General features: G+C 32.7%; 1 protein-coding gene across 4 annotated transcripts in view; it reads right to left on the bottom strand.

Moving 5' to 3' along the window:
* Positions 1-27,411, bottom strand: part of LOC125060132 — a 65,765-nt gene extending 38,354 nt beyond the window's left edge. For 2 of the 4 annotated variants that reach the window (XM_047664875.1, XM_047664876.1), the window contains exon 1: positions 2,852-2,965. Coding sequence is in view for 1 of the 4 variants with exons in the window: in XM_047664877.1 (XP_047520833.1) it covers positions 14,335-14,422; positions 14,551-14,607 (145 nt within the window). In the remaining 3 variants the exon portion in view is untranslated. Of the gene's footprint in view, positions 1-2,851; positions 2,966-14,334; positions 14,423-14,550; positions 14,624-27,295 lie in introns of those variants that run through there. The other 2 variants (XM_047664877.1, XM_047664874.1) reach the window with 2 other exon arrangements.
* Positions 27,412-27,596: the final 185 nt, after the last annotated feature.

Genomic DNA, 27,596 nt, shown 5'->3' with positions numbered 1-27,596 from the left:
AATTTTACATATAAAATCTAAGGATAGTTTAGTATATATAGGTCTGAATTTTTTTACGAATTATTTTGTAGTTATAATTTTCACTAGTGGTAAGCCAAACTAAAATCATTGTCTATTTTTTTTATTTATTTCCGTAGGGTGTGTAGAGTTGAAAGATATGTCTAAAACACATCAATGTCTTTATTTTTTACTAATAATGTGATTAAGTCGAACAGTTTATGTGTTTATTGGAACGCGAAAAAAGTATTTTAACTTTGATGTTCTGTGTTATGTAGTGGTTAGCGCATATGAATCCGTAATTAAATGATAAAAATCAGAAAAAACATTTGTGAAAAATAAATGGATAGCCAAAGATTTAAAAGCAATTAAGAAGTAAAGTACAGATGTTAACGAACATTTTACTCATTTGTATTTATTGAGGTCTCGCACGCGATTTCTAACGTATTTTATGTAACCGACTCACTGTTTGTTGATCTTGGGTATTTGATTTCTTACTTGTATAACCGCTTTATTTATATATACAGTGGCTGCTGGTACAAAGATAATATCGTCCAAGATCTAATTGGAACAGATTTGTAGTTAATATTATGTTACCAATTCATAAACAGTTTTCATTTATTTGGAAAACGATGGCCAAAATTCCATGATTTGGGCTTCGAATTGCTTCCGCAGATTTCTTTCTTCTCCAAATTGGCCCCCTTTCTTTCTTGTTCTCAGACCTCAAAAGAATGCTGACTGGATAGAAGTTTTGCGCATTAGCTCAAAGCTCTTCATCAGAACGTACAATGAACATGGTATCGAAAAATTTTATCACCGTTGTTCCCGAGACTATATTGTTTCTATGTTAGCTTAGGAATTTTTCAGCACACCTAATACTAACAGTATATTATTAAATAACACAAATTTTCATACACAATATAATTTATTTGAATAAAGTTTTGTGTAAAATGTGACTTAGTACATGTTTCTTAAAACCTTGTTACAGATCACGCACGTAATTAAGATGAACACAGGCTTCTTGTTGTGTAAACTTCTCACAATTTATCAGTATACTTATAACGGATTACAAAAATAATTAAAATAAGCAAATTTTAACGAGCGAGGGAATTTCACATGAATTGTACTTGTTGAAATCATATTCAAAGTAAACTTCTTAATTTAGCGGCCTGTTCAAAGTTTGGACTGGTAGAGATTTTATTTGAATATATTTCCGAAATGAATATACTTTATGTTCCTGCATGTAGCATGGTATTGGTAAACTATTTTTCTACAATTCTTTCCTCTTTATACATTTGTGATAGCAATTGACATTTGTTAACTTCTTTTAAATGAAATTGGTTTGTTCAACGTAAGCTTTGTAATATTTTCAAAGTTCAAGAATCTTGTTTTGTTAGAAAATTCCTATGGCCTGACTTTGAATAAGGAAGTAAACCACAAGAATCTAACTAACACACTTTTAATAGAGCTAAAAGCAAGGTTCTATCTTAATGTTTACTATAGAATCGGGGGCAAACGGGCAGGAGGCTCACCTGATTATACGGACTCCGATGGACACTCTCTTTTAAGAATTGGTACTCTTGTTTCTGGAAGAACCCTAAGTCAAATTGGCTCGCAAACACTTCCGTGGGTAGCTGGTGCCACTTGTCAACATTATACTTATTTGGTTAAATGCCGATTAGTAAACGAATATAATAAAAAATTGAATACGAGTTTTACCACAGTAAAAACATTTTTTTTAATTCTATAATAAGGAATAATAATAAAACTAAGCAAATATTAGCCTCACGTAGATGCAATGTTATGTGTAACCGTTATGGACTGTCCTAATTAGCAAGACCTCGCTAATATCGTCATTGCGAACAGATTTTATATTCCATATCAAAAATTGCGATAGCCATTGTTTTATTGTGAAGGACAGATTAAGTAAAGATTGAGACTGATATTGTTCACTTATTTCTCAAATATAAAGACTTATATTATGAAATATAAGATGATACACTATAAATTAATTTAAAATCAGATTCAAAACAAAAACATTTTGATAGTTTAAGACATAAAATGTGTTTTAATTATTTTTATTATAGTTGCATTATATCGATATATTTGATAGATATAGTTGTATTTAAACACATGTGTAATACTCCAGGCATAAAAGTTAAAATCTCAGTAGTTTTTGATGTCTGTGAGTAATAGATAACTGAACGAAAGAAATGTAACACATTTTTTTAAGTTATAATCAACGTAATAAATTCCGCTTAAATTTTTACCATTTTCGGACGATTATTAACTTTTGCATCACACATATTTCAACAATTCGTACGTAATCTTGCTACACATAACATCATAATGAGTGCTGTTATACACAGAACGTAACTCCACACTCGGTTGAGTGCCATAAACGGTCCTCTTAGGTAATTAGCGGAAATAGTAATCTTTATAGAGATTATTAAATATTTTGTAATCTATGAATATGACCTGTTTAGAGTAATGGCTTCATATCTTTATGTCTTATATGTTCTAAGTAGAGCTATATATAGAATATAGTCTATAAAATTCTTGTTATGGTAAGTTGAATTGAACAAATAATGTTTGGACATTTTGAATAAAATAATGAGTCAAATTGTTATCTAATCTGAAGGTGCTTTAATCGTCTGACCGACTTGGAAAGGATGTAATTTATTTTTTGAAATAGATGTGGGTGGAGTCTGAATGTTGGATAAAATATGATTTATTACTGTTCATGGTTTATTTATGAGTAGTTTTATTATTTTATATTTTTTAATAGGATTAGAATGTTTTAAAAATAGTTTAATTTAAGAGCCTCAATAGTTAAAAAAAATTGATAAATTACAATCACTAGTCCTAATTAGCACATGTCCGCACACACTGTTCACATTTCGCACAAAATCAAATTTTCTTAAAAAAACTTTAAATGTGCGAACTGGGCACATAGAGACGCAAGCGCACGAATAAAACTGAGCGTCTCACAAACCACAAACTTTCGTACTGCTCAATACTGTGACGTCGCAGACATGAGAAAAATAGACGGGCATTGTAAAACACTTGAAAAATCATTATTTCAACAATGGCGCGTTTAAGAAATATTTTTATATTTATAACAAGTTTGCCTTCTTTTTGTAGCCCATATAAAAATAAATCATATATTTAGTCACCAATGTAGTTTTAAAAGTTTCAAATAATGGAAAAAATACATGGACTTCGCGTAATTTGTATTGTTACTTGATGATAATTAAAAATTGATAAATAGAAAATTAAAATAAATTTAAAAATTTGATCCCTGTGGCAGTAGCAGGCATCAACAGGCCCTTGAACGGAGGCCGCATTATTATTACCAACGTAATAAATAATATTTATTTCTTTAATATAAAGGAGGGCAACTGGCGGCTTTTGCGCTTTCGAGCGATCTCTTCCAGGCAACCACTGTGAGAAAAGACAAAAAATGTAATCAATTAGATGAGGTAGGCAAGAAGTGCAAAAATACATACAACATATAGTTATTAAGATTAAAAAAGAAACTAAACAGGAACAAAAAACAAACTAAACTAATAAAGGATACATGAAAAATAAAAAGTAAAAATTGCACATGAATCATAATAATTTAATTTAGTTAGTACCAAAGAAGAAATTTAAAGGAAGATAGAGAAGGAGCTAAGCGAATAGGGACGGGAAGGGAATTCCATAGCCTGCAGTTAGGAACTTAATGGACTCAAAATATATTTTTTTAAGTAAAAAATTATTAGCTGTAATTTTATAAAATAAGCAGGCACTTAAACCTTGTTCCTCTGGAATTTAAACTCCTCTCTGACAAATTAAAGTATGTGACTAATTAAGCATCAGAGGCGGTTAACAAATAAACCTCAAGATAATTGTCAAAAGTACGGTTAAGGTAATAAAAATTATTGTACTTTTTGTATGTATTAAGACGTATTTTCGCTAATTAGAGGAGCTGCTGTATTTAAGCCATTTATTTCATGTGAAATTTATCCGAGTATTTAAGATAATTAAAAGATTATTTTTTTACAAACAGTAGACTTATAAATTCAACTGTATAGTTTTACATTTAAACGGCCTGTCCTGGATAAATAGCCTATGTATTCTTTTTAAGTAAGAGGGGTAGGGCACACAGGCAGGAGGCTCATCTTATGTTAAGTGATACCGCCGATGTTAAGCTAGTTGCCTTTTAAGAGCTGTTACGCTCTTTTCTTGAAAGAAGAAGGTTCCACATAGTGGTGGTGAAAGCACATTTCATATACAGTATTATTATAGTGAAAGAATTCGTGAAATCAGTTCAACAATTTTTGATCTTATTCTTTATAGACAATTTATTTTAACTTTAAAACATTTCGGTATTGTATTTTGTTTATAATTATTATTATTATAAATACTGTATGTGTGTGTGTACCCACGATGGTAATATTTATTTATTGGTGAAAACATTTCCAATTGTTATCAAAATTATAGGTACAATTCAAAGAACACTATTTATTTTATATGGAAGTTCTAAAACTATATAGATCTACATAAATCAGTGCCGTACCGTCTGTCACACGTGGCTGCTTAGCATAATGGCCCCAGGGTTTGGGTCCAGTGGTCATCGCAACTTGGGGGAAGTTACTTTAACAGTCTTACAGTCAATTGAACAGGTTCACTTAGAGGAAAAATCATTTCAAAATCTTGCAGAGATTTTCTTATATTAAGAGAATTATTTTTATAATCTTGGTGTTACAAATGAAGTCATATGGAATAGTGTTAGGATGAGTTCGCTTAAGCTACTACGTAGGATAGTAGATCAGTAGTTTTACCCTCAGTATTCTCAGTCTTTGCGTTTGTGAACATTTTAATAAGATTGTTATTTACTATATTGATACCTATAAATATAATAGCTGACCTGGCATGCTATGTATATAATTTCTAGGAAACACTTTTTTAGTTCCATAAAAATAACTATCTACAATAATAAAAAATACGGGTTTATCGTTGAGGGGTGAAAATTAGGGGTTGTATGTATTTTTGTATGCTGTATCATAAAAAAACAATAAAGTTTCTCTTAAAAAAAAATCACTTAGGGGTTCACTTGTCACTCAGGGGTTTGAAAGATATATAATAGCCGATTCTCAGACTTACTGAATATGCATAAAAAATTTCATAGGAATGGGCCGTTTCGGAGGAGTATGGGAACGAACATTGTGACACGAGATTTTTTTTTATAAGATTATAAAAACATCAAAAATATAATTAGAATTATTTTAATGTAATTTCCGTTGCCTTGTTATACTCGCACGCTCTACATTTCAGTATATACTGAATAGAACATAATTCTTACATGGGTGTAATTACAAGTCGGCGTCCGTAATGTGTTTTTAAATATATGTTTGTCTTTTATGTAACCGACGAAAACTATAAATCGTTAGTTGTTTTATGTATTTCCTCATCTATGTTATTTGTTGAGCGGTGTTGACTTAGTGGCTTCGGCGTGCGACTCTCATCCCTGAGGTCGTAGGTTCGATCCTCGGCTATGCAACAATTAACTTTCTTTCTATGTGCGCATTTAACATTCGCTCGAACGGTGAAGGAAAACATCGTGAGGAAAACATCGTGTCTTAGACCCAAAAAGTCAACGGCGTGTGTCAGGCAATGGAGGCCGATCACCTACTAGTCTATTAGATCTAAAAATAATCATGAAACAGATTCAGAAATCTGAGGTCCAGACCTAAAGAGGTTGTAGCGCCACTGATTTATAATGTTATTTGTTATATACATTCAAATATATAATATATTTATATAATTAAGGGATTTTGGGACACTTGTTAAATTGTTCTTACATTTTACTTTTTTACCAATATAGGTTTTTTGATACTGTGGTTCATAAGTCTAAAGTCTTTTTTTAACTCACAACCTGGTGGCAAGAGAAAACGCGGTAGACCGAAGCTGTTGGTGAGTCAAGGACCTCCAAACAATAGGTGTTCGAAGTTGCAAGAAGCACTAGTTGCGATGTTTGCGATGGCGAAAGGTACTTGCAGAGGCACATAAGGGGCGGTACAGCCATTGATGATGATGATGATGATGACATTTATATACATGATATTCTACACATAATATAGATAGCTATAAATTATGTCCATAGAATTGGCATAATTTCTTGATAAATAATTATTAGGCAACGTAATTCCTAACTCTACAGTAAAAAAAAAATTGTGGCGCTACAACCTTTTTAGTTCTGGGCCACAGATTTCTGTATCTGTTTCATGATCATTTGTTAATATAATAGGTAAGTAGGTGACCATCCTTCTGTGTCTGACACACCGACTTTTTGGGTTTAAGGCGAGCCGGTTTCCTCACGATGTTTTCCTTCACCGTTCGAGCTAATGTTAAATGCGCACATAGAAAGAAAGTCCATTGGTGCAAGTTATTAACATTACAAACATTAAGACAATGAAGCCAAACGAAGGACTAGTATGTGAAAACGATTCTAATTTCTTTTTGACGGAATTTATATTCTACAATGAATATAATTTCGATATAGATATCGCCATACATGTCTTAAAATATTATATTGAAACCTGACTTAGATCACGTACGCTAAAAACTAATCATGCAGTTACCTTTATATAATATTCACCTAATACGTACGATAACCTAACAATAGCCTCGAATAACAAGTAACTTTAATAATTAGAACGATTCGCACTCTTCGTACTCGACATTTAAATAAGCTTCAGCGAAAGAAGCTCGCCGCGCTTCACGGAGCGTGACGTGGTGTAACATAATTAATTGTTACGTGCTTACATCATTAATAGCCGGTTTTCATATACCACTTACGACTCCTAAGATAGCTTACTTTATCACGTTTTTTATATATTCCTAGATGACCGTATTACCTACATATATTTGTGTCAAAACTTAATACAACATTTTTAAAATAGCCTAAAGAGATCAGACCCCATACTACAACTGTAAAACACAAATGTTTGAAGGGAGTGTTAAATATATGACAACCAAGTGATTTTATATCTAAACAGACAACAAACATTTCCCAGAATAGCTTTTTTAGTATTTTCCTGTTTCTCACCGTTTAAACCTTGAACTTCCATAAATATTTCATAATCATAATTAGCCCAATCTCATAATCATAGAAAGCCATCGAGTTTTTGCGAGACAAAAGAACAGCATATAGATACATACATATATATGTAGATCGTGGCACCAACGGAGTAAGTAAGTATAGGCCTAGGAAGGCAGGTAAGAAGTATTACAGCAAGTATTCCTCCCAGTAAGTTCAATCCGTAATATTTCGCTTTAAACGCCAACATCAGGAATTAAAAACACACATCTACTTTCTTCCAAAGACGTTTGGTTATTCTCTATTGCAATTGGGATTAATTCAATATTTAATTTAAATAAATAAATATAAAATGTAAATTATTAAAAACCAAATACAGTTTGTAATAAAAAGGATTTTTAATCCCCATTATTTAAGTGTAATATATAAACAAATATCTGAAATAGTTCGCATGATTTGTCCTTATCACTGGTATATCACTTAGCATTTAACTTTTAAAATTATCTATAAATTAAACCTTAAACCGTCGCTTAACTGGACGTAAATTTAAACAATAATCGATGAATTTTTGATTTACGTATATATCTAAGACCCAATAAGTCTGTATTAATTTTAACATCGATAAATATTCAATTTTTTTCCTGTCACTAAATAAGATATCGGTATTTTGTTACGATTAGAACATGTTATTAAACGCTTTATAAACATCAATCATATCCATATCAAGGTTTTGGACCAGTGATTATGTTTAGAATAAATCTTTTTTAATTGCTTCACCTTCTAAAGTGTTGAAATTGTTTATTTGGTGAATGTCACCTTCGTCTCATGCCTATATATTAATTGGATACGGAATCGAATGTATGATAAAAATCAATTATTAATTATATATTATGATAAATAAAAACAACATATGTTTTAGAGTAAAAAACGCGGAAGTTTTGAAGTAGCAGCAAAATGTGAAATAAAATAACTTTTTTATTATTTAACCAACATTCGAAACTTGGACAACTTTTTTAAATTCACACAAATATACAGTATTTACAATTTTATTAACTTACTCAGTAATCATAATAATTAAAAATTATAAAATTGGAAATTAAAACAAACTTAAATAGTTTGGTCCCTGTGGCAGTGTACCATTAATGCTAGCAGTGTTTCCTCGCTGTATTGCGATACTTGCATCAGCTCTGAGGTCACCGGTACTATCTACCAGGCGCCAACTTAAATCTTAAAAATTAGTTTTTTGTAAATTATATAACTTGTAATACATTATGTACTAAACACACTTATTAGACTGTAGACGTAGGTATCGATATCACCGTATTTGTTACCATGGCTAAAGAATGGTGAACATGAAAATCATATTAACTACTATGACAAATAACAAGGAATATGATGTCTATTATTCCAGTGGCATAAAAATTAAGCCTTTTCCTTTGTTTATAAATAAGAACCAGTTCGATCAACCCTAACCGTCTTTTTTAAAGTGAACAGCCATGAAATGAGAGATATTTGCTTGAGTAGGAAGTATTGTACTCGCATATTTATTTATTTAAATAAAAAAGTCAAATTTCGCGCTAAGTCTCGACTGAATCTTACTTTTAAATACTTAATTATACATAGTCTCCTACTAGTTTATTTAATATAATAAAACAAAGGTATTCCGTGAATCCTACTAATATTATAAACGCGAAAGTTTCTAAGTATGGATGGATGTTTGTTACTCTTTCAAGTAAAATTTATTGAATGGATTTTGACGAAGTCGCGGCTCGCGGGCACCAGCTATTTATGAATAAGAACGTGCGAACCGAGTCAAATACGAGTAAATAGATATTTAACATAGAATATATTGAAATACATATCAGTATCGATAAATTCGATCACAATTCACGGTTTATAATGTTACTAGGTATGTACGTGTATGTGTAAGTGCGTGCTCCTATTTCACCATGCCTCCTGCTGATAGGGGACAAGTCTTTGTTTTTATTTATGCTATTATTATTAATTACTTAAAATGTCATGTGGAACATGGTGTAATGGTTGCAGCTCCTTACAAACGTTGTGTAAAAAAAAAAAACATGGCGATTAAAAAGAGTGGCGGAGAGTTTATTGCCAGTTCTTCTCTTCCGTTCTACGCCCTTGATTTGAGAACTGGCAGTAAATGTAAAATTAGAAGCATTAATATTTATTTCTTTAATGACGAATCACAAGTGTACATTGTGTTACCTACGTGAATAAATGATTTTTGAATTTTGAATTTTGAATTTTAATAAAACAATGGTTTTGGTTAATGTTATACCACGCTCGTTCAATGGCCAAGCCAGCCCTGAACTAACACAGGTGCCAATCCACCCCACGTTTTAACGCCACCCGCCCGACAGGTGGATTTTATTACCTAACGCGACCTATATATATTTCGTAATATTATTTGTTACAGAAATAAACGTGTCGACAAACATGTACAAAATTATCCTATTATTATTATGTATATGTTTTTTTATTGTATAGGGGTACAAACGAGCTCGGTACGCTCAAAAATGACAATCATCGCAACCCAGGAACACCCATTATAGTGGATGCGTTGCCTTTAACCCCTCCCCCCGAGTATACTCTTTCTTGAAACATTTGGAAGTCGTCTTCCAGGGATGGACCCCACCGGGAGTCGATTCTACAGTTCGGTGGTTAGCAAAAGAAAGTGTCTTGTGAATCGGACCGTGGAGTTTGACCGTCAAGGTGATGATTTTCGGTGTTATTTTAAAACAATAAAAAAATTGTCTTTTTTATGTAATAGGAGGCAAATGGCCAGGAGGCTCACCTGATGTTAAGTGATACCGCCGCCCATGGACACTTACACTGCCAGAAGGCTCGCAAGTGCGTTGCCGGCCTTTCAAGAATTGGTTCGCTATTTTCTGAAGGACCCTAAGCTGAATTGGTTCGGAAATACTTCAGTGGGCAGCTGGTTCCACATAGTGGTGGTGCGCGGCAAAAACTGCCTTAGAAAACGCTCAGTTCTGGAACGACGGACGTCGAGGTGATACGGATGGTATTTTGTATTTCCTTCCCTTCCAGATGACCGCGAAACCGAACGTCATTCGATATGTCAACGCCCAGTATTCTGATGCTTGCTGAGGCTTTAAGGAGAGTCTTCAAAGAGAGTTTTTTATGACAGAATTGAAACCTCTGCATCATCCTATCTTTTCATTGGTACTCCCTGGACCGTTGCGATAAGGTCTACACAACAGAGGAAGTAATATATTATGTAGAACCTCAAAATAATATACATATATCTCTCTATCACGATATATGTGTATATGTGCACCAAATTAATGGTTACCTACTTAAAAATGCTTGTTAAAAATTTACATTGCAAAAGGTAATATTAAATTTGACATTTCATCCATTTAGCGATCAATCGATTATTACATTTGATTATAGTGTGTTCAAGTACTGTTAGATATTATGTGTGTGACATTTATGTAAGGTCAATAATAAATAGCGTAGTAATTAATTTAATGAGCGTTCTTTCGGCCACATGTCTAAGAACTATACAAACACAAAAGTATAAAGTCGAAACAGTTATCAAAAAAGTTCATGCGTACAAAGTACACATGTCAGAAGTCAAACTTCTTTGCCAAACAAAGTTTTAACTCTTGTTCATATTTATACAAATCTAAAAGATTTCCGAGACTTAGAGGGAGGGAAAAAGGAAGATATGTTAGGAATTTAATGAATTTAATTGTCATAAAAATATTATCTTAATTTATTTCTTGGATAATAAAAACACGTGGCATTCTAATTTACAATTCGTTATTTGAGATTTCAATAAATTATTTTGCATAAAATATAAAATACTAATATTTCATAAATTCTCTTAACGAAACTTAATTTAACTTAATAAAATTAACTTAAATGTTTAAGTAGCGCCTGTGTAGTTGAACCCCACGGTCCAAGAGTCTACTCCAAAGGGAACTAAATCGAAGTTGGACGAAAGATTCTTATATTTGAGCCGTTTATTAGTAATTAATTTAACAACAGGTATGGTGACCAGAGTCTGTATGAATAAACATCGCAATTTGTTTATTTATTATTTAAGTATATATTATATTCGTGCGAACAAAGTCTCGGAGCGGACAGTCATGCAATAAAACATGAACGTACCAATTTACATATTGTGGGTGTTGTGAATTAAGTTGTATTAGAAGCCGCGATCAGGAAATAGACCGCATGTCACTAGCGATTTATAATTTCGTCCGCCCACTACTTGTCATTTATTGGACGGGCTTAATTTCAAATTGACAGCATTTATATACAGATTTGTAAAGCCTATTTGTGACCGATTAGATATCGTCAGCAAATTTAACAAATGTTTCGTAGTTCATTTGAATACGTAACATAAATCATAGGTGGGTTTGATTTTAATTTTTGTTTAGTTGCTTATTGAGAAAGATTATTAGAATCAGCAGATTTTCCGCATTCCTCTGTAAACTTAAGTCGATTTTGAATTGGCGGGTACTAGCTTATATATAATTATTTATAAACACTTCGTTACAATAATATTACATATAAAACAGATAACATAAAATATTAAGGGGAGACGGGCGGCCTTATCGATGAAAACCGTGTGTGTGTGATTTCTAGACGTAAGAGTTCCAAAACAGGATACTTTGCAACGTAAAAGAGGAGTATCAATTACCACTAAAAAGGAAAAAATACTTGAAATAACTGGGGGGAGAATCAAAATTAATATTTAAAAGTAGTTGTAATATGTACATTTTCAATAATAAATCTTCACAGCACCAACAGCATAATCGAGAAAAGAGAGTAGGAGTTCAGGAAGAGATTTCTTGTAGAAATGCTTTTGCTGATAGTACCGTTGATTGATATTTCACAAATTTTAATTCAGACTATACGTCAGTGGCGTAACAATAGGGTGACAGAGCTGGCAAAATGCCACGGGCCCCCATCCCAAGAGGGCCCCTGCCCAAGAGATATTATGTTCTATGGATGAATGTGAAGTCTCCAGTATGCATTTATTAATAAATCTTTTTTTTTAAATAAATCTGTCGAACCGTCACAGAGCAACATGAAGCAACAGAAACAGACTTCTAGTCTTAAGGCCCTATCCCAGCACGAATTGCTGTGTCAGTGTCTCGGGGTGGACTGCGGGGTGCAATGGAGAGCTGGAGCACTGAGGCGCGCCGGGCCGTAATAACAATTAGTTATGTAAAACATTAAATTAATGTGATTTTATCAATTTTTTTTCTGAAATAAATTACTTGATACGATGTTTTTTTTCACCGTTCCAGCGAATGTTAAATGCGCACATAGAAAGAAAATCCATTGGTGATGAGAGTTGCATGATGACGTCATTAGGTCACTGCTCACATAAAATACAAAAACAATAAAACATAAATAAATACCTTTTAATAAATAGTTAGTTTGTACACCCATCCTTCACGCGAAAATTTATTTAAAAACAATTCACTTTCACAGATATTTAACACGGTTTTTAAGGCAATTGTGAATATAAATGTGCGAAAATAGTGACTGTATTATAAGCGTGTAAGAAACTAACTGTTATGTAGGAAGGAAGTGAAAATAATATTTGCGATTAATCAAACGTAACTATTTGATCGTTCGATGAAGACGGATGTTCAATTATGTCTATAATATAATTAAAGAGTGGAAAAGTGCCTGCTCATTGAATTGATTTACCACTAGCTTCCGCCCAGGCCTCGCTCGCGTGGTTTTAGCGGGATTAGTTTATTATAAAATAATTATTATATTTTATTCCATTTACAACTCGTCTTTCCTCCAACTCTTCGCCAATTAAATATTTAAGTTGGCGTCTGATAGATCATGCCGGTGACTCCAAAGCTGGTGCTTTCCTCGCTCACCGAATACCTAAGTATCACAATACAGCGACGATATTCTTTTTTTTTATGTTATAGGAGGAAAACGGGCAGAAGGCTCACCTGATGTTAAGTGATACCGCCGCCCATGGACACTCACAATGCCAGAAGGCTCGCAAGTGCGTTGCCGGCCTTTCAAGAATTGGTACGCTCTTTTCTTGAAGGACCCTAAGTCGAATTGGTTCGGAAATACTTCTGTGGGCAGCTGGTTCCACATAGTGTTGGTGCGCGGCAAAAACTGCCTTAGAAAACGCTCTGTTGTGGAATGACGGACGTCGAGGTGATACGGATGGTATTTTGTATTTTGCCTTGACGTCCGGTGATGAAACTCAGCTGCAGGTATTAGACCGAATAACTCCTCTGAACACTCTCCATGTTAAATGCGGTAGAAGATGCAGAGAGATCCCACATCTCTACGCAACGCCAAGGGATCAAGCCGCACGGAAAGTGTCTGGTCGTCGACGATTCGAACCGCTCTTCGTTGAATACGGCTGCGTAAAAGGTAGATACATTTCCACAAGGACCAAACTTTTTAAAGTTGTTTTAATTTCCATTTATACATTTATTTATTGTTATTATTATTTAGGTTAAGAATATTTTAAATACTGTATTTGTGTTAGAAATAAATAATTTATTTTCTCTTTCATTTACTATAATGATTAAATGATTCCCTAGTAATAATTACAGTTATGGGTTAAAATCGTAAAAACAGTAAAGTAAGGATTATGATAAGAGTTAATGCTCTAGTGTATACAATTCAGAACAGACTACACATTGATGCATTTGGCCTGTAGGATAAATAAGTTTGTGGATAAGAATCGCAAACTCACTGTTATAAGTGTGTGCTCATACACTTCATCTTACGATAACGTAAGATTCAAAGTCAATACTTAGATCGTGTGTTAAAATCCAATACGGTTTTGACTTACGGGAGTAGATAATACTTAGCGCTAGGATTATTATGGAAGTCACAATAAAGTTTAGCTGGCTGGGTCTAACTAAACTTTTATCATTTAAGAACACCAGAGAACTTCCAGAGAAGTAAAATTGTATTTTTGAGTATTGATTATGGAGTAAAAATTCAGAGAAAGTATACTAAATTCTTTGCATTAATTTCTTTTTTTTTTATTTACAAAAAATTTGTTGTCTCAAAATAATTAATGTTATGCCGCTCACAAGAAGCCAGTATGAAATAAAAAATCAATGTTCATGTACGGAATATTGAGTATTTGGCTATCCATCAAAATGTCACTAGAGATGGTATCTTCCAATGCCTGGTTACATACTTCAAAGAACTGTGAGAAATATCAGAAGCTCATTTGAATTTAATTTCATACTGACCGTAATACGTGGAACCAACTGTTGCGCCCGTGACTTGGGTTAGGAAGTACTGGCTTCCAGGCATTTCATTGTCTTGGCGGCATAGTTTCTGAAACAGGTACACGACTGTTATAAGCGCCATCTAGGTATGTCGACCTGAACTAAAGTAACTAGCTCTGTTGCTTTTGCATGCCATGATATAATGTTAAATATGACCACAAGATGGCAGATACGTACATCAATGCAATCTTGATTCTTCTGTTCCTGGGTTACGTTTATATTCTTCGTCTGCATTTTTTTTCGAGTCTACCTGAAACATTAATATCTGTATTACATCATCAATATACATAATTTGGAATTTGTTAATTGTAATATGTATTGGATACCCTTTAACATAGAGCCTTAAAAGCTTAATCACTAATTCAATTTGCGTTAAATTCCCGGGGCTTTTCCCAGTGAAAGGTAGGTGAAAATAATCATTTATATATAATATTCATTTCGGATTGGCAGGCTGAGTAAAAGTTATAACCCAGTTATCTTTAAAATATCAATAGCACCAATGCAGACAAGTTATTGGGGGTTATCGGATGTTAGACATAATACATAATACTGGGTAGTGGGTACCTTTCATAATAAACAGGTATTTAAAGTTTTTTTGGAGATATTTTAAACAATATAAAATAAAATAAAAATACCCTTTATTCGAGTACACTATAACTACAGTAGGTCCATGCCTTTTAAGTTTTACACTGGTACTCGACCTCCGACGGATTGAAGGCCTCCTCCAGATTCTTCCATTTGTCCCTATTTGTTGCGACAATTTTCCAGTTTTTTCCCGCTATCCCTTTTATTTCATATTTCCAAGTTTTTGGTGGGCATCCTCTCTTTCTTCTTCCCACTGGGCCGTTCCAAGTAAGGGTCTTTTTGACCCATCTGCCATCACAAATGCGGCCAATGTGACGGGCCCATTTCCATTTTAGCATTTTTGTATATGTTAATTTTAAACAATATTAATAAAAAATATTTACTCGAATCAAAGTTAACAAATATATATTTGAATGAAAATATATTCATCTCCAGATAATTCTATAGAACTTCAGTAGGTAAATAGCAGAGTAAACATGAAAGTTATGAAAGTTCGTTAAAGCACTCCGTAAAGCTTATTTTAACTTTATCCAATCTCAATTTGAATAGGTTTTCTCTTCAATGAAATTTAAATTGATTAAAGGTTTGATGTTTTCAAGAAGTTATAGTTTAAGTGATGTTATTGGAGTATAAAATCTAATTAAACATTTAAAGGGACATTTCAATTATTTATGACTTTAATTATTATTAATTTTATGAATAATTATTTGGATATATTTTTAAATATACTGAATTTATCATTATTGTTACTATTTCAGCAATATTAAATGTAACATATTTAATGAATAATAGAAGCAGTTGCCACAGACATCAAAGGTTTATTACTAGTATTTGAAATTTTAAATACTAGTATTTGAAAACCTGCTGGATTTTCTATATTACCATTTAAAATTTGGCCGTACATAAGCTGTAGATAATTTTTATCATTAATAACATTAGCGCTTATTTTAATTAATTTATAATATATTTGATTTTTTTTTTAAGTATTTCCGAACCAATTCGACTTAGGGTCCTTTATGATAAAAGCGTACCTATTTTTAAAAGGCCGGCAACGCACTTGGGAGCCTTCAAAGTGAGTGTACATGGGCGGTGGTATCACTTAACATCTGTTATATATAAAAATAAAATTAAACCTACTATTATAACATTATTATACAGTATTAAATGGCATTGTTATAAGTTTTAATAGCGACAGAAATATTTAATCTCCATACAAGTTACTTTGTAGACACTTCATTTATATCAATTTTTTCTCAAGTTCCTGATAAGCTTTTTATAAGGATGTTATTACACATTTTATATCAATTTACGTATATTAAAGCAGAAAGTTCGTGAGAACGACGGAGGTATTTCCTGTGCTCATTATATTAAATGTCTTTTGTGAAACTCTCAATGAACTGGACATTCATTCATTAAGCTCTGATAATGGGGCCGAATGTACTGGTGTATTGTACTATTTTTTACTTTTGAGTCAGGTGTTCGTTGGTTGAGAAGTATGAGTCCTAATTTGAAAGTTATGAACTGAATGCGAAAGTGCATGTTTTGCTTTTGAATTTTTAGCTAAAGTATGCATTGTGTTCGAAACATTTTTGTCACACACACACACTTCTTAGCAATGGTACTTAAGTACTTACTATAATCATGATGTAAATGATATAATAATATTATATTTATCTTGTTTCAATTAAAAGGATATACTTTTTAAATAAAAAAGTAGTAGGTATTTGATTATTAGCTAAGTGGGCATATTTAATAGCCTTAGTTGCGCATTTTAAACCTGGTTATAAACATACAGTGAAGGTATGGCGAGGAAACCAGTACATCGAAGAATCAAAAATCGATATTGAATGTAAGGCAGTTCGGCTGATCACCCACTTGTCTTTGAGGGAAAATCTGTGGTTTTTGTTTTAACTGATGGTTATAGCTGTTTTCAGTCAACGCGATCTCACAAGAAATCATAATAATTTTTATGGATACTATATATAATCGATATAAATTTACAGTAATAAAACAAGCGGAAGTTAAGTAAAATAACGCAATTGAGTCATTGTAACGGAAATGTTTAATGTTTTTTTACATTCAAACTGCAAATTACTTTGCATTTGGTCTAACAAGATTGTGTTTTTAATAAGTTCTAAGCTTGACAAAAATCATTACTGGAATATATATGATAGAAATAGGGGAAAAACAATAGTACGAGTATTTATAGAAATACTAGCTGCCCCCGCGAACTTTGTTTCGCCTTAAAATGATTTTTTTACTTAGGGCCGGTTTTTTGATCCGTAGTTAACTCAACTATTGGTAAAAAATCGTTACTATTAGTTAAATATCAGCAAAATGCGTTTTTTGATCCGTGGTAAGAGCATCCAATGGTAAAATATCTGACCATTAGTCAAAAAAGTTAACTACTCAGTATCGGAGGGTTAAAAAGATGGCCGCTGGTAATTTATATAGTAACAGCTGTTTGTCACAGAAATCAAACTATGATAAATACGTTTATTACTATCTAATGATGAATTAAAACATATTGAGATACTTTAATTAATGAGACGATGAAGAAGACGATAATATTATATGAGAATGTGTTAATGAGTGACCAAAAATATTTAGGCAATGTCATCCGCCATTAGAAACCTGGGATGATGTAGATTTTTGTCACTGTTACCCCCTATCGAAGGGAACAGTGCTCTGGATTGTTACTGAAATTGGGAATGATCTTAAACTGCCAATGAACAAGAGTATATATAGACAGCAGCTCATACCAACCTATTTTGATTCATTACTAGCTACAGAACCGCAGCAATATATAATTAAGTATTTTACTAATTCATTATGTGTTTTATTGCCTATAATATTAACTTATAATTATTATAATTAAATAAAATACAAGAACAAGAGTATATATAGACAGCAGCTCATACAAACCTATTTTGCTTCATTACTAGCTACAGAACCGCAGCAGAATATAATTAAGTATATTACTAATTCATTATGTGTTTTATTGCCTATAATATTAACTTATAATTATTATAATTAAATAAAATACAAGAACAAGAGTATATATAGACAGCAGCTCATACAAACCTATTTTGCTTCATTACTAGCTACAGAACCGCAGCAGAATATAATTAAGTATATTACTAATTCATTATGTGTTTTATTGTCTATAATATTAACTTATAATTATTATAAGTTAATATTATAGGCAATTAAATACATAATGAATTAGAGTTAATATTATTTATATATTACTAATAATATTAACTTATAATTATTATACTTAATATTGTACTGCTTATACTTAATTATCATACTTGTATGTACTTATACTAAAAACTACAGCTACACATTAGTTAGGGACCTATGGTATTCTTTAGAGCTTTTATTACATTTGTGAGTTAGCATCTACCTACTTTATTACAAGAATTTATAAATAAAACATTTGACTTGATTAATAAACTGTTTAATTATAACTTAAATACAAACCATTTTTATTAAAAAAACATTACAAAATTTACATGAAACCCTAAAGTAGCAATTAAATATTTTCTAATTGTTTCTTCTTGCATTTCACCTCAATTTCATGCAACTCTTTTTGCTGCTACATATATTTATTGTGCCTTTCTTCCATCTGCTGCATCACTTTTTGGTGCACCTCCTCTTTATGCAGTATGGATTTTTGGTGGGCCTCTCATTGGTGCAGCAAATGTTTTTGATGCTCTTCCTTAGCATAATTGAACAAATCATCCTCTCTTAATTGTCTTTGTTTCAAAAACTCAATTTTTTTTAACCGTGTGGATCATAATCCGCTTCCTTGTTTCCAAAGGGTTAAAAGATTTTTTCCTTTTCTTGTAGGACACAGCTATACAAGAATAAATATAAAAATGTGCCTACACCTTCATTAAATGTATATTAAATTTAACACTTCGGTGTCTAGACCCATCTGAGTTGAAAACGTCACAGAGATTTCCAAGCTGCATCTTTTTGTAGATTGCTGCAGTGATCAGTTGTTTGCAGGTTACGACTGTGTAATCCTTGAGAAGCATCACCAGTTTGGCAGTTTCTTTTTTGGCGAAGTTAGCAGTATGGTCCCTTTAAAAAAACATAAATGTATTACTTTCTATTACGAAACACAAGATAAACCGGAATAAATAACACGAAAATATGTTTGTACTTACTTATTTGACCGTTGGCTGTTTGCGGACATCGTTATTTATATATTTAAGTATCGTAAAAGGTGTAAACCGTATTAAAACACAGAAAAACAACTTTATTTATATCGTGTTATTTAGATTAATTTGACACTTCAAACTCTTCGAAGCGCAAATAACGAATGAAGATGGCAAAAATGGATTTCATTCACTCAATATGTCTAGTGTTGTCATACAAAATAAATGTTCCCCACAAAAAAGAACCACATTTTTTGGGATGTCATTGCTCATTGCACTGGCAACAAATTGACAAATTGTTAAGTTTAACTATAGTTAAAAAAGGCATTGAAAAACGCATTTACGATTTTACCAATGGTTATTCATTTAACTATAGTTAGTGTAACAAATGGTAAAACCATTTTTTACTACGGATCAAAAAACTGGCCCTTAGCCTACCTTTTTAGGAGCTACATAGCAATATTTTGCTATTCTGTTCTAGACTTTCGTTTTTCCTGAATATTTTTTTTTTCAAAATAATAAATTAATAAAATAATTCGACTGGTCGTGTCGAGTTTTGCACTTAATAATCAAACTATTGTAGAATGAGACTATATGACATCACAAATTTTACACACATACATATACACATCAATTATATTAGAACATAAGCAGCTTTCAATTCGGTTCATTCAAGGCAAAACATTAAACAAGCAACCACAAAATAAAAAATAATTATAATATCTGAAACTAAATGAAAACTTAAACCTCATTAAGAGAATTATAAACAAAGTTACGGTAAGTTGGAAGACTGTTGTAAAATATATCAATATTTTCATTAATATTAGTAATCAAGTTATAAGAGGGAGATAGCTTATTCACTGTACTATTAATAGTAGCAGATAAGCAGGCCTTAGGTACGTATAGAAGACTTTTAGTTCTCATTAACTCATTACAAAAAAAGGATTTTTTTGAACTGCCTTGCGACTCTATATCTCCATTCGAATGCCAAATCGTAAAATGACTGATTTGAGCGTGACCGCCGCCGTGAAAACCGCCGTGTGTGTTCGAAAAGTGAGTTACAGAATCGCAAGGCTGAACTTTATTTCTCCATTTTTTATTTATTTCAGAAATAGTAATATTTGGTGATTTAGCAAGGGATAAAATAATCAACGTTGTTTCTAGACTTTGTTGATGAGTGTAAAATAATAATTCTAATAATATTTTTTTATTTACGCTACAATAAATATACAATCAGTTCATAGAAAATCTGCCTATGTTGGTCGGTTCGTAAACTTTCACAGTAATATATAAAACTTTTGTTATTGCATTTTATTTGTTTAGGATTCTTCATTTGAATATTATTCTATTATTTTAATGAATTAACTCTCTGATCTGAAGAGGTGAACTCAGGCAATAAATTGGATAAACAGTATTACAATCAAGCTATAAATGGTCAGATATATTTCAGTGCGTTAAATCTTCCTCAAGAATCATAGTGTAGTGTAACGAGGGCTCAGTTACCGCACTTGAAAGACAATTTGGTCCGTTGTGCGTAGTCCCGGCTAATTAAGCCAGCCTAGTCCTTCCAGAAGCTCAGAAATTTCTTGGGCACTTCACAGGCTTCAGGGAGAGTCCTCACTGCTCCGAGTATTTCTGCTCATTGAGAAGCCACAGCCTCGCATTCCAGGACTACGTAGGATACTGATTCCTCTGCGCTAAAACAGTCTCTACAGAAGGGACTGTCTGTCGCGCCAAGGACAAAGAGATGTTTATTATGGAGACAGAGTCTAGTGACTGAGGATTCATGTTATCTAAGTTTTTGGAACAACATTTATAAGTATGTTGACCTTGTATGCCTAGGTTAGTCATATTATGTATTACAGGTACATATGTGATATAATGTTGCTAAAATACATAGAAAGTTTAAAGTACGTCAGTAAGTAAGTCTATGTCTCTATTTGAGTATATGCTTCTATTTGAAAGGGTGGATAAAAAAAATTCAACCAATACATAAACTATGTTGAAAAACTTTAAACTTGCTAACTATGCTTATCTATATGATATTAGACAGGAAGCCACTCGCGACTATCTTCATAAAACTGATACATGTATAAAACCTTAACCTTTGACGTGGCGTGCATCAAATACAGGTTATAGCATAACAAAAGATAAGATACGGCTCCAGCGCAGCCGCGGGTCCAATTAGATCCCATTTCATTCACAAAACTACCTTTGCCACGCTATTGAGTAGATTACTTGTTAGGGGGCGTTCACATGAGTTAAAACTTATTCATTATTTGATACAGATTCGTCAAGACGTTCTTAGAAATTATTGTTTCGAAAAAAATCTTAATTAATATGATGGTGATTGTCTAAGTAATTTCTATATATTTTACACCTCGCTCCAGAATATGGATGGTTGGAAAAACAGAGACTATTTCAAAGTAATATAATAATACTTCCTGTGTCATCCAAGTGAAACCTATTTACTTACACACTTTTGTAATGATTAAATTAATTTCTGTTTGTCTCTCATTCAGTGAATGCAGTAAAATAAAAATTAAAGAACGTGTATGAATATCCTAAAAATTATAACTTATTTTGAATCCCAATTAATTTAATCGTTCCGGTGAAAGGGTGTGTTCGGTCCTTAATCCATTCGTGCGCAGTTAACTATCGTTCGGTTAAATTTTAATCTCCGTTTAATGGCCACTTTTATATAATTGTTTTTACGTTTTGAATAGAGTTCAAACTTTGACCTTGCTATACAATGCTTTTGTTTCAAATGTTTTTTCATTTTTGAATTTCATGTTCGACGAGCAAATGTAGCTTTATCATCTTTAACGTGTATATTGAATTACTTAAAGTCCTATGCCCCCCCCCCCCCCAAGTGGGGCAGAAGGCATCCAGCGTAGAAAATCTGATCGGTCCTTGGCAACTCTGTTAATTTCACTCCACGTCATTCCAGCTTCCTTCGCCTCTGCAAAGATGCTTCATAGCCAGGGCTGTTTTGGGCCACGTTACTTTTTGCCTTGAGGATTCCAGTCAAGGGGTTGCTTGGTAATGTGACTAGGATCCCTCCGAAGTCCGAACGTAAGGCCCACACATTTATACTTTCAGCGTTTTATAGACCTGTCAATTGGCACCGCTTTGCATAGCTCCCCTGATCATTAGAGATTCTCTGGGGCCAGAATATTCCAAGGATTTAACGAAAGCAGCGGCAATACCTGGAGTTGGAGTTGTTGTGTGGTGCTCAAACGTGTATATTAATTACCATTAAATAAAACCTTTTCAATATACCTAACGATATTTATAAAATGTTACCCGTAATATTTTCTCCATAAATCTGACTTAATTATGCGAATATTTGCCTTTTGAACTTGCTTATTATGTTATATACGTATATAAGCTCTCTTTCTCTCAGCTGGAGATCTATTTATTTTATAAATTTATCAATAAATACATATAGATAGTATCCCATTGTAATGATGAAAGAATTTGGAAAAGAGACCGAGTTTTTTTTATTATTTTCGTTTCAAACATATAACTAATATAGATATATTTTAGAACTAAATAACTATTTACCAAAGCATTAATTAAAATATATATTCTCACGCGCGGTACTTAGGAAACGATTTCTATATGTCAAAGACATCGGTTTGTCAATTGACAAAGTGAATTTGAGGGTCCTCATGCAGAGTCTACAGATTTCACGAACTGGTAATCAATTTAAATCGTGTACGATAGTCGGAACATGTCGAGTGTGTGAGATCTGTTATATTGGATTCAGCCATTTATGAATCATTTAAAGCTTTGAAACGATTTCATGGTTAAAGGTAGGCTTGTATATGTAATATTTATTTACACTTCGTTACCTTGTACAAAAACATATAAAGAAAAAAACAGGTTACATAGGTAACTAGGCAACGGGCGGCCTTATCGCTATCAGGCAATCCTAATGTGGAACAAAAAAAAAGAAACACCTACAGAGGGTAAAGTACAAGAAATGCATAAATAATTTACAAAAATACTCAAAATAACTAAAATAAAATATTAAAATCTAAAGAAAAATAATAATATATAAACAAAAATTAAAAGCCAATTCCAAACATTAATTGAGTCACAATTAATATATACAAGTACAATATGTGTAATTTATACTGTATACTTATAATTACTCTTCCCCAACTTTAGCATAATAATTCGTGGCAATATTTAATACTTTAATAATTGTTAATCAAAGGATCGCTGACTGAGAAAACAAAGTCAGACCAGAAAAAGAACCCAGGTCATTAGAGTTATTTTTTGTATAAGCCATGCTTAAACATACAAAAACAAAAACTTTTATACCGCATGCTCAGTGGAAGATAAGTTTTATAAACATTACATAATATACAAAGTTGTGTTGTGTGTTTATTACATACACTATGGGGAACATCAAGAATTCCTACATAATAGTTCTCTTTAAGTTTTAACAGTCTCATTTACATAAACCATTTGCCCGTCAAGAACTTTGATATCGAATTAAGATCATTATAAGGTAGTCGAACAGTTAAATGTTCAATCTGACGGACTAATAATATAACACCGTACGGTCTGTCCGTCTTGCAAAATCGCTACTGAGTTAGGAGCATTGAACATTAAAATAATAATCAGTTTCAAGTGCGCTTTAAGTCTCAAAAGTTCTGTCAAGTCTATGTAAATTCATGAATGAATAGATGTCTTAATATTAATATTACCGAACAATAATTTAATTAGCAAAACTTTTTTTGGAGGAGTTTTCAAAAATCTCTATTCTCTGCCTACCCTAAGGATATGCTCTCTCTATGGGTTGGTAACTATTGTTTAAATAGCGTGGTCAGATGTATAGTAAGATCTGGCGCGAATAATATTCCTAAACCGATTTCGGCCCTGCGCTTCTTTTACTACAGTGTATAATTTTGAGGACGACAACGAGTCTTTCTTGCTTATTCCAGTGAGCTTTCGTCCTACCCTTCAGGAGACCCAGCGACGGTCCAAGCCGAGATCTCGCAGCAGACGCCGGAATGGACTTTTTCCCGCGACTAGCGCAAAGTCGCGGGTAAAAGCCAATTCCGACCGAGCCTCGGTCGCCAACAGCTCAAGCTAAGCTAAGAAGATGAGTCTGTCTTGATCAGTCCATCTCGTTGGCAAACGTTCACGCGATCTTTTGCCTTCGGTGTTGCCAATCACGATAGCTTCTCTAGGTTTTCGTCACCCCTACACATTTTTAATCAAAGTACAAAATTGTTGGTAGGACGGCCTAATAATTAATTCATTAAATTTACATATTCAGTCATGATTAAAATCCCTTGACCGTAAGAGGTTAATATTTTGTATAAGTCCATTCGCGCCTAAAGAATGTTGTCTATGTATTGTTCTAAGTCTAAACATCCTTGAACCCGTGTTAATAGAGTATGCAGCCAAAATACCAGATAAGCACGCTATAAACTCTTTATATTGTTAACTATGCGTTGGGATTTTTCATTCGTTATATCCAGGGTCGGATGAGATATCTAGCCGTCCATGGGGCCTTTGAAAAAATTTCACAATGCATGTACAATACTTTCGTTATTCATTATACAATATGTTTTTTTATCTTCTTACTTATACGACATGAATTTATATACAAATACTGTCATTTTTCAACAAGACAGTCTACAGAAATAATAACTCTCGTTACTGTAAATATTAAAAAATTAAAAATTAAAGACTATCAAATAAATAAAAAGTAACAGCTACAAGTAGTTAATACAATATAAATATTTTTTATGTAATAGGCGACAAACGGACAGGAGGCTCACCTGATGTTACGCCCATGGACAGCTGCATCTAAAGACTTTTTGTACAGTAATAGGTTAATTCTTTACATGTTAATATAACATAGTATTGTATGGGGCCCCACTTACCGGTGCCCTGTTAGTTGGGCCTCATTTACACGTGCTAGTGAGATCAAGTACGAATTTAAACTTCAGTATTAGCAGTCGGCGCACGCGCAGATGTATGAGCCTCCGCGGAAGAGTGACGCGCACATTCACTAGTCTGTTCTACTTGCTTCGATGTTATATTTAATGGACAAACAAGACCAATGCTTTGAAGGCTTTTAACTTCCCGCTGCTATAAAATGTTAAGCTTATGATTAAACTGAGATCTTCTGAGAGTCATTTGTTTTTAAGATATATAGTGTTGGCCTAGTGGCTTCATCATGCGACTCTCATCCCTAAGGTCGTAGGTTCGATCCCCGGCTATGCACCAATGGACTGTTTTTCTGTGCGCGTTTAACATTCGCTCAAACGGTGAAGGAAATAATCGTAAGGAAACCTCCTTGCCTTTGACCAAAAAGTCGACAGCGTGTGTCATACATAATAGGCCTATAGGCAATACCTACTTGCCTATTAGATTGAATGATTATGAAATAGAGTGGTAGCGCCACTGATTTATCCTTATTTTTTAATATTATATATATATTATAATTATTGTATTTAGTTAAGAATCACATTTCAAAAGGTTCTTTAACAGATAAAAACGCGAACTTCTACATTTATATACCTCGACGCTTACAGCAGTGCTGGTCAGAGTGGAACTTTTACGTTTTTGAAGCACTCAAAGAAAGTGCATTTTATTTTCAACATTTTTAACAAAAATAAATCTTATTCAAAGATTTTAAGAACTCTTTCGTTTGTTTCTGTCTTATTGTGTTTACGCTTTGATGAGAAAGAGGATGACTATTTGTGTTTAAACTGTACTTGAACTGACTTTATGAAAAAGGGAGAGATTTTATTATTATTGAGTATTAAAACAGAACTATGGTGAATAAAATAATGTCGGTAATATAAATATATGTATATGATTAGAATATGACTCTGCATGGAAAAACAATAATGTTTAAAGAACAAAAGGCATTCGTGGTTTAAAACTTTACAGTTGAAAAGTAAATTAAGAAACAAGTTTATTTTCTATTAAACTATAAATTTTTCTATTATTATGTGTCCTTTTTTATAATTGTCCCTTTCTATTATATTTTAAATCTACGTTTCTGCTAAAAGTTGTGTTGTCGCTACTAGCAAAACACCAACACATCTGTATGTTTTGGTAACTAATTTTATTAGAGATAATTCTTTTAATATTTCATACACAATTGAAGACTAAACTACTAACACTTAACACAGCTTTCATGGACACTAACAGAAAAGCCTGTAATTGTTCTAAATTACTTCTGTACAGAGGTAGAGTAAGTACATACGAAATAATAAAGATAAATATTGCGTTAAAGCCGCCACGTCTATTTTGAACCCTGTACAAATCGTATTTGGAAGATTGAAACAGGACAGTACCGCTAGGCATTTCATAATTAAGACATTTCGTTACTGTCTTATCAGTTTGTATGAGTGAAGTATGAGTGTATGAGCGAGTACCCTTTATCTATTCTTGTCTCACGGGGTAGAGCTTCCGGCCCCACGCGCCTTATGCCCCGCGGGAATGCAAATTCCACATTTGAATATACCATTTTCGCCTACTAATAAACTATTTGATAGAATCTAAAAGGAGGTTGTAATGTAAATATGTTATTTTATGGATGTTTGTTTCACTGTTTACATATTATGTTTTAATTGCTTTGTTTTGTTCCATTAGTTTCGTCTAAATGACTTATGAATTTTTGCACTTCTTGCTCTTACCTTATCTAATTTGATTTTTTTTCTTACAGTGGTTGCCTTAATTTTTATTTAAGTATGTTAATTGTACTATATTTATGTATGCAATAAAGTGTTAGTAATTAAAATATATATTTACCTAAAATATCTACGGTCTATCGGCATCACGTTTAAGTATATAAGTTTGGGATTCGAAGGAGAAGAACTTTATAGATTTAAGGCTATCAAGATCGGAGGAAAAATACGACAAACAAATGAATACTGTCGTTAAATCATTATTCGTTATCAAAAGTTGTACTAGTAATAATAATAAAAGTAGCAATTCCGAGGATAATAATGGGGAGGATCACACACACACATGCAAGGCGCGGTGAAGCATGTTTTTGGGCTGATTATCCTCACAAATTTTTAGAAAAAACGCAGAGTAACTAACTAACAATATACTAAAAAATCCTTTTTAAAAACTAGAATATTTTGACATAGATGTTCATAAATATTTTTTTATTTAAAACGTACCTAAAATAGTTAAATTCCAAATCACAGTATCCTAGTTGTCACACACACAGACACACATTAATGTTCATATCACGCTTGCGCGGGCGCAGTTCGGAGAAGGCGTGCGCGACCGGCGAATGCGTCTCACTCACTGTGATATGTTCATTGAGCCTAAACTGTAAGAGATAACATAATGCTAATTATGATTTAATTATTTGATTTGGAATAAGAAAAAGTCAGTTTTACCACGGTCAAAAGTTTTGTATTAAAACTAATAATATTAAATAATATATTGGCACCAACCAATTTTCCCAGGCGAGAT

This window comes from Pieris napi, chromosome 21 (genome assembly GCF_905475465.1).
Source record: "Pieris napi chromosome 21, ilPieNapi1.2, whole genome shotgun sequence".
NCBI classification, from domain to species: domain Eukaryota; kingdom Metazoa; phylum Arthropoda; class Insecta; order Lepidoptera; family Pieridae; genus Pieris; species Pieris napi.
Note: the sequence above shows the minus strand (reverse complement) of the source record. Positions and strands in the feature narration are given on the sequence as shown.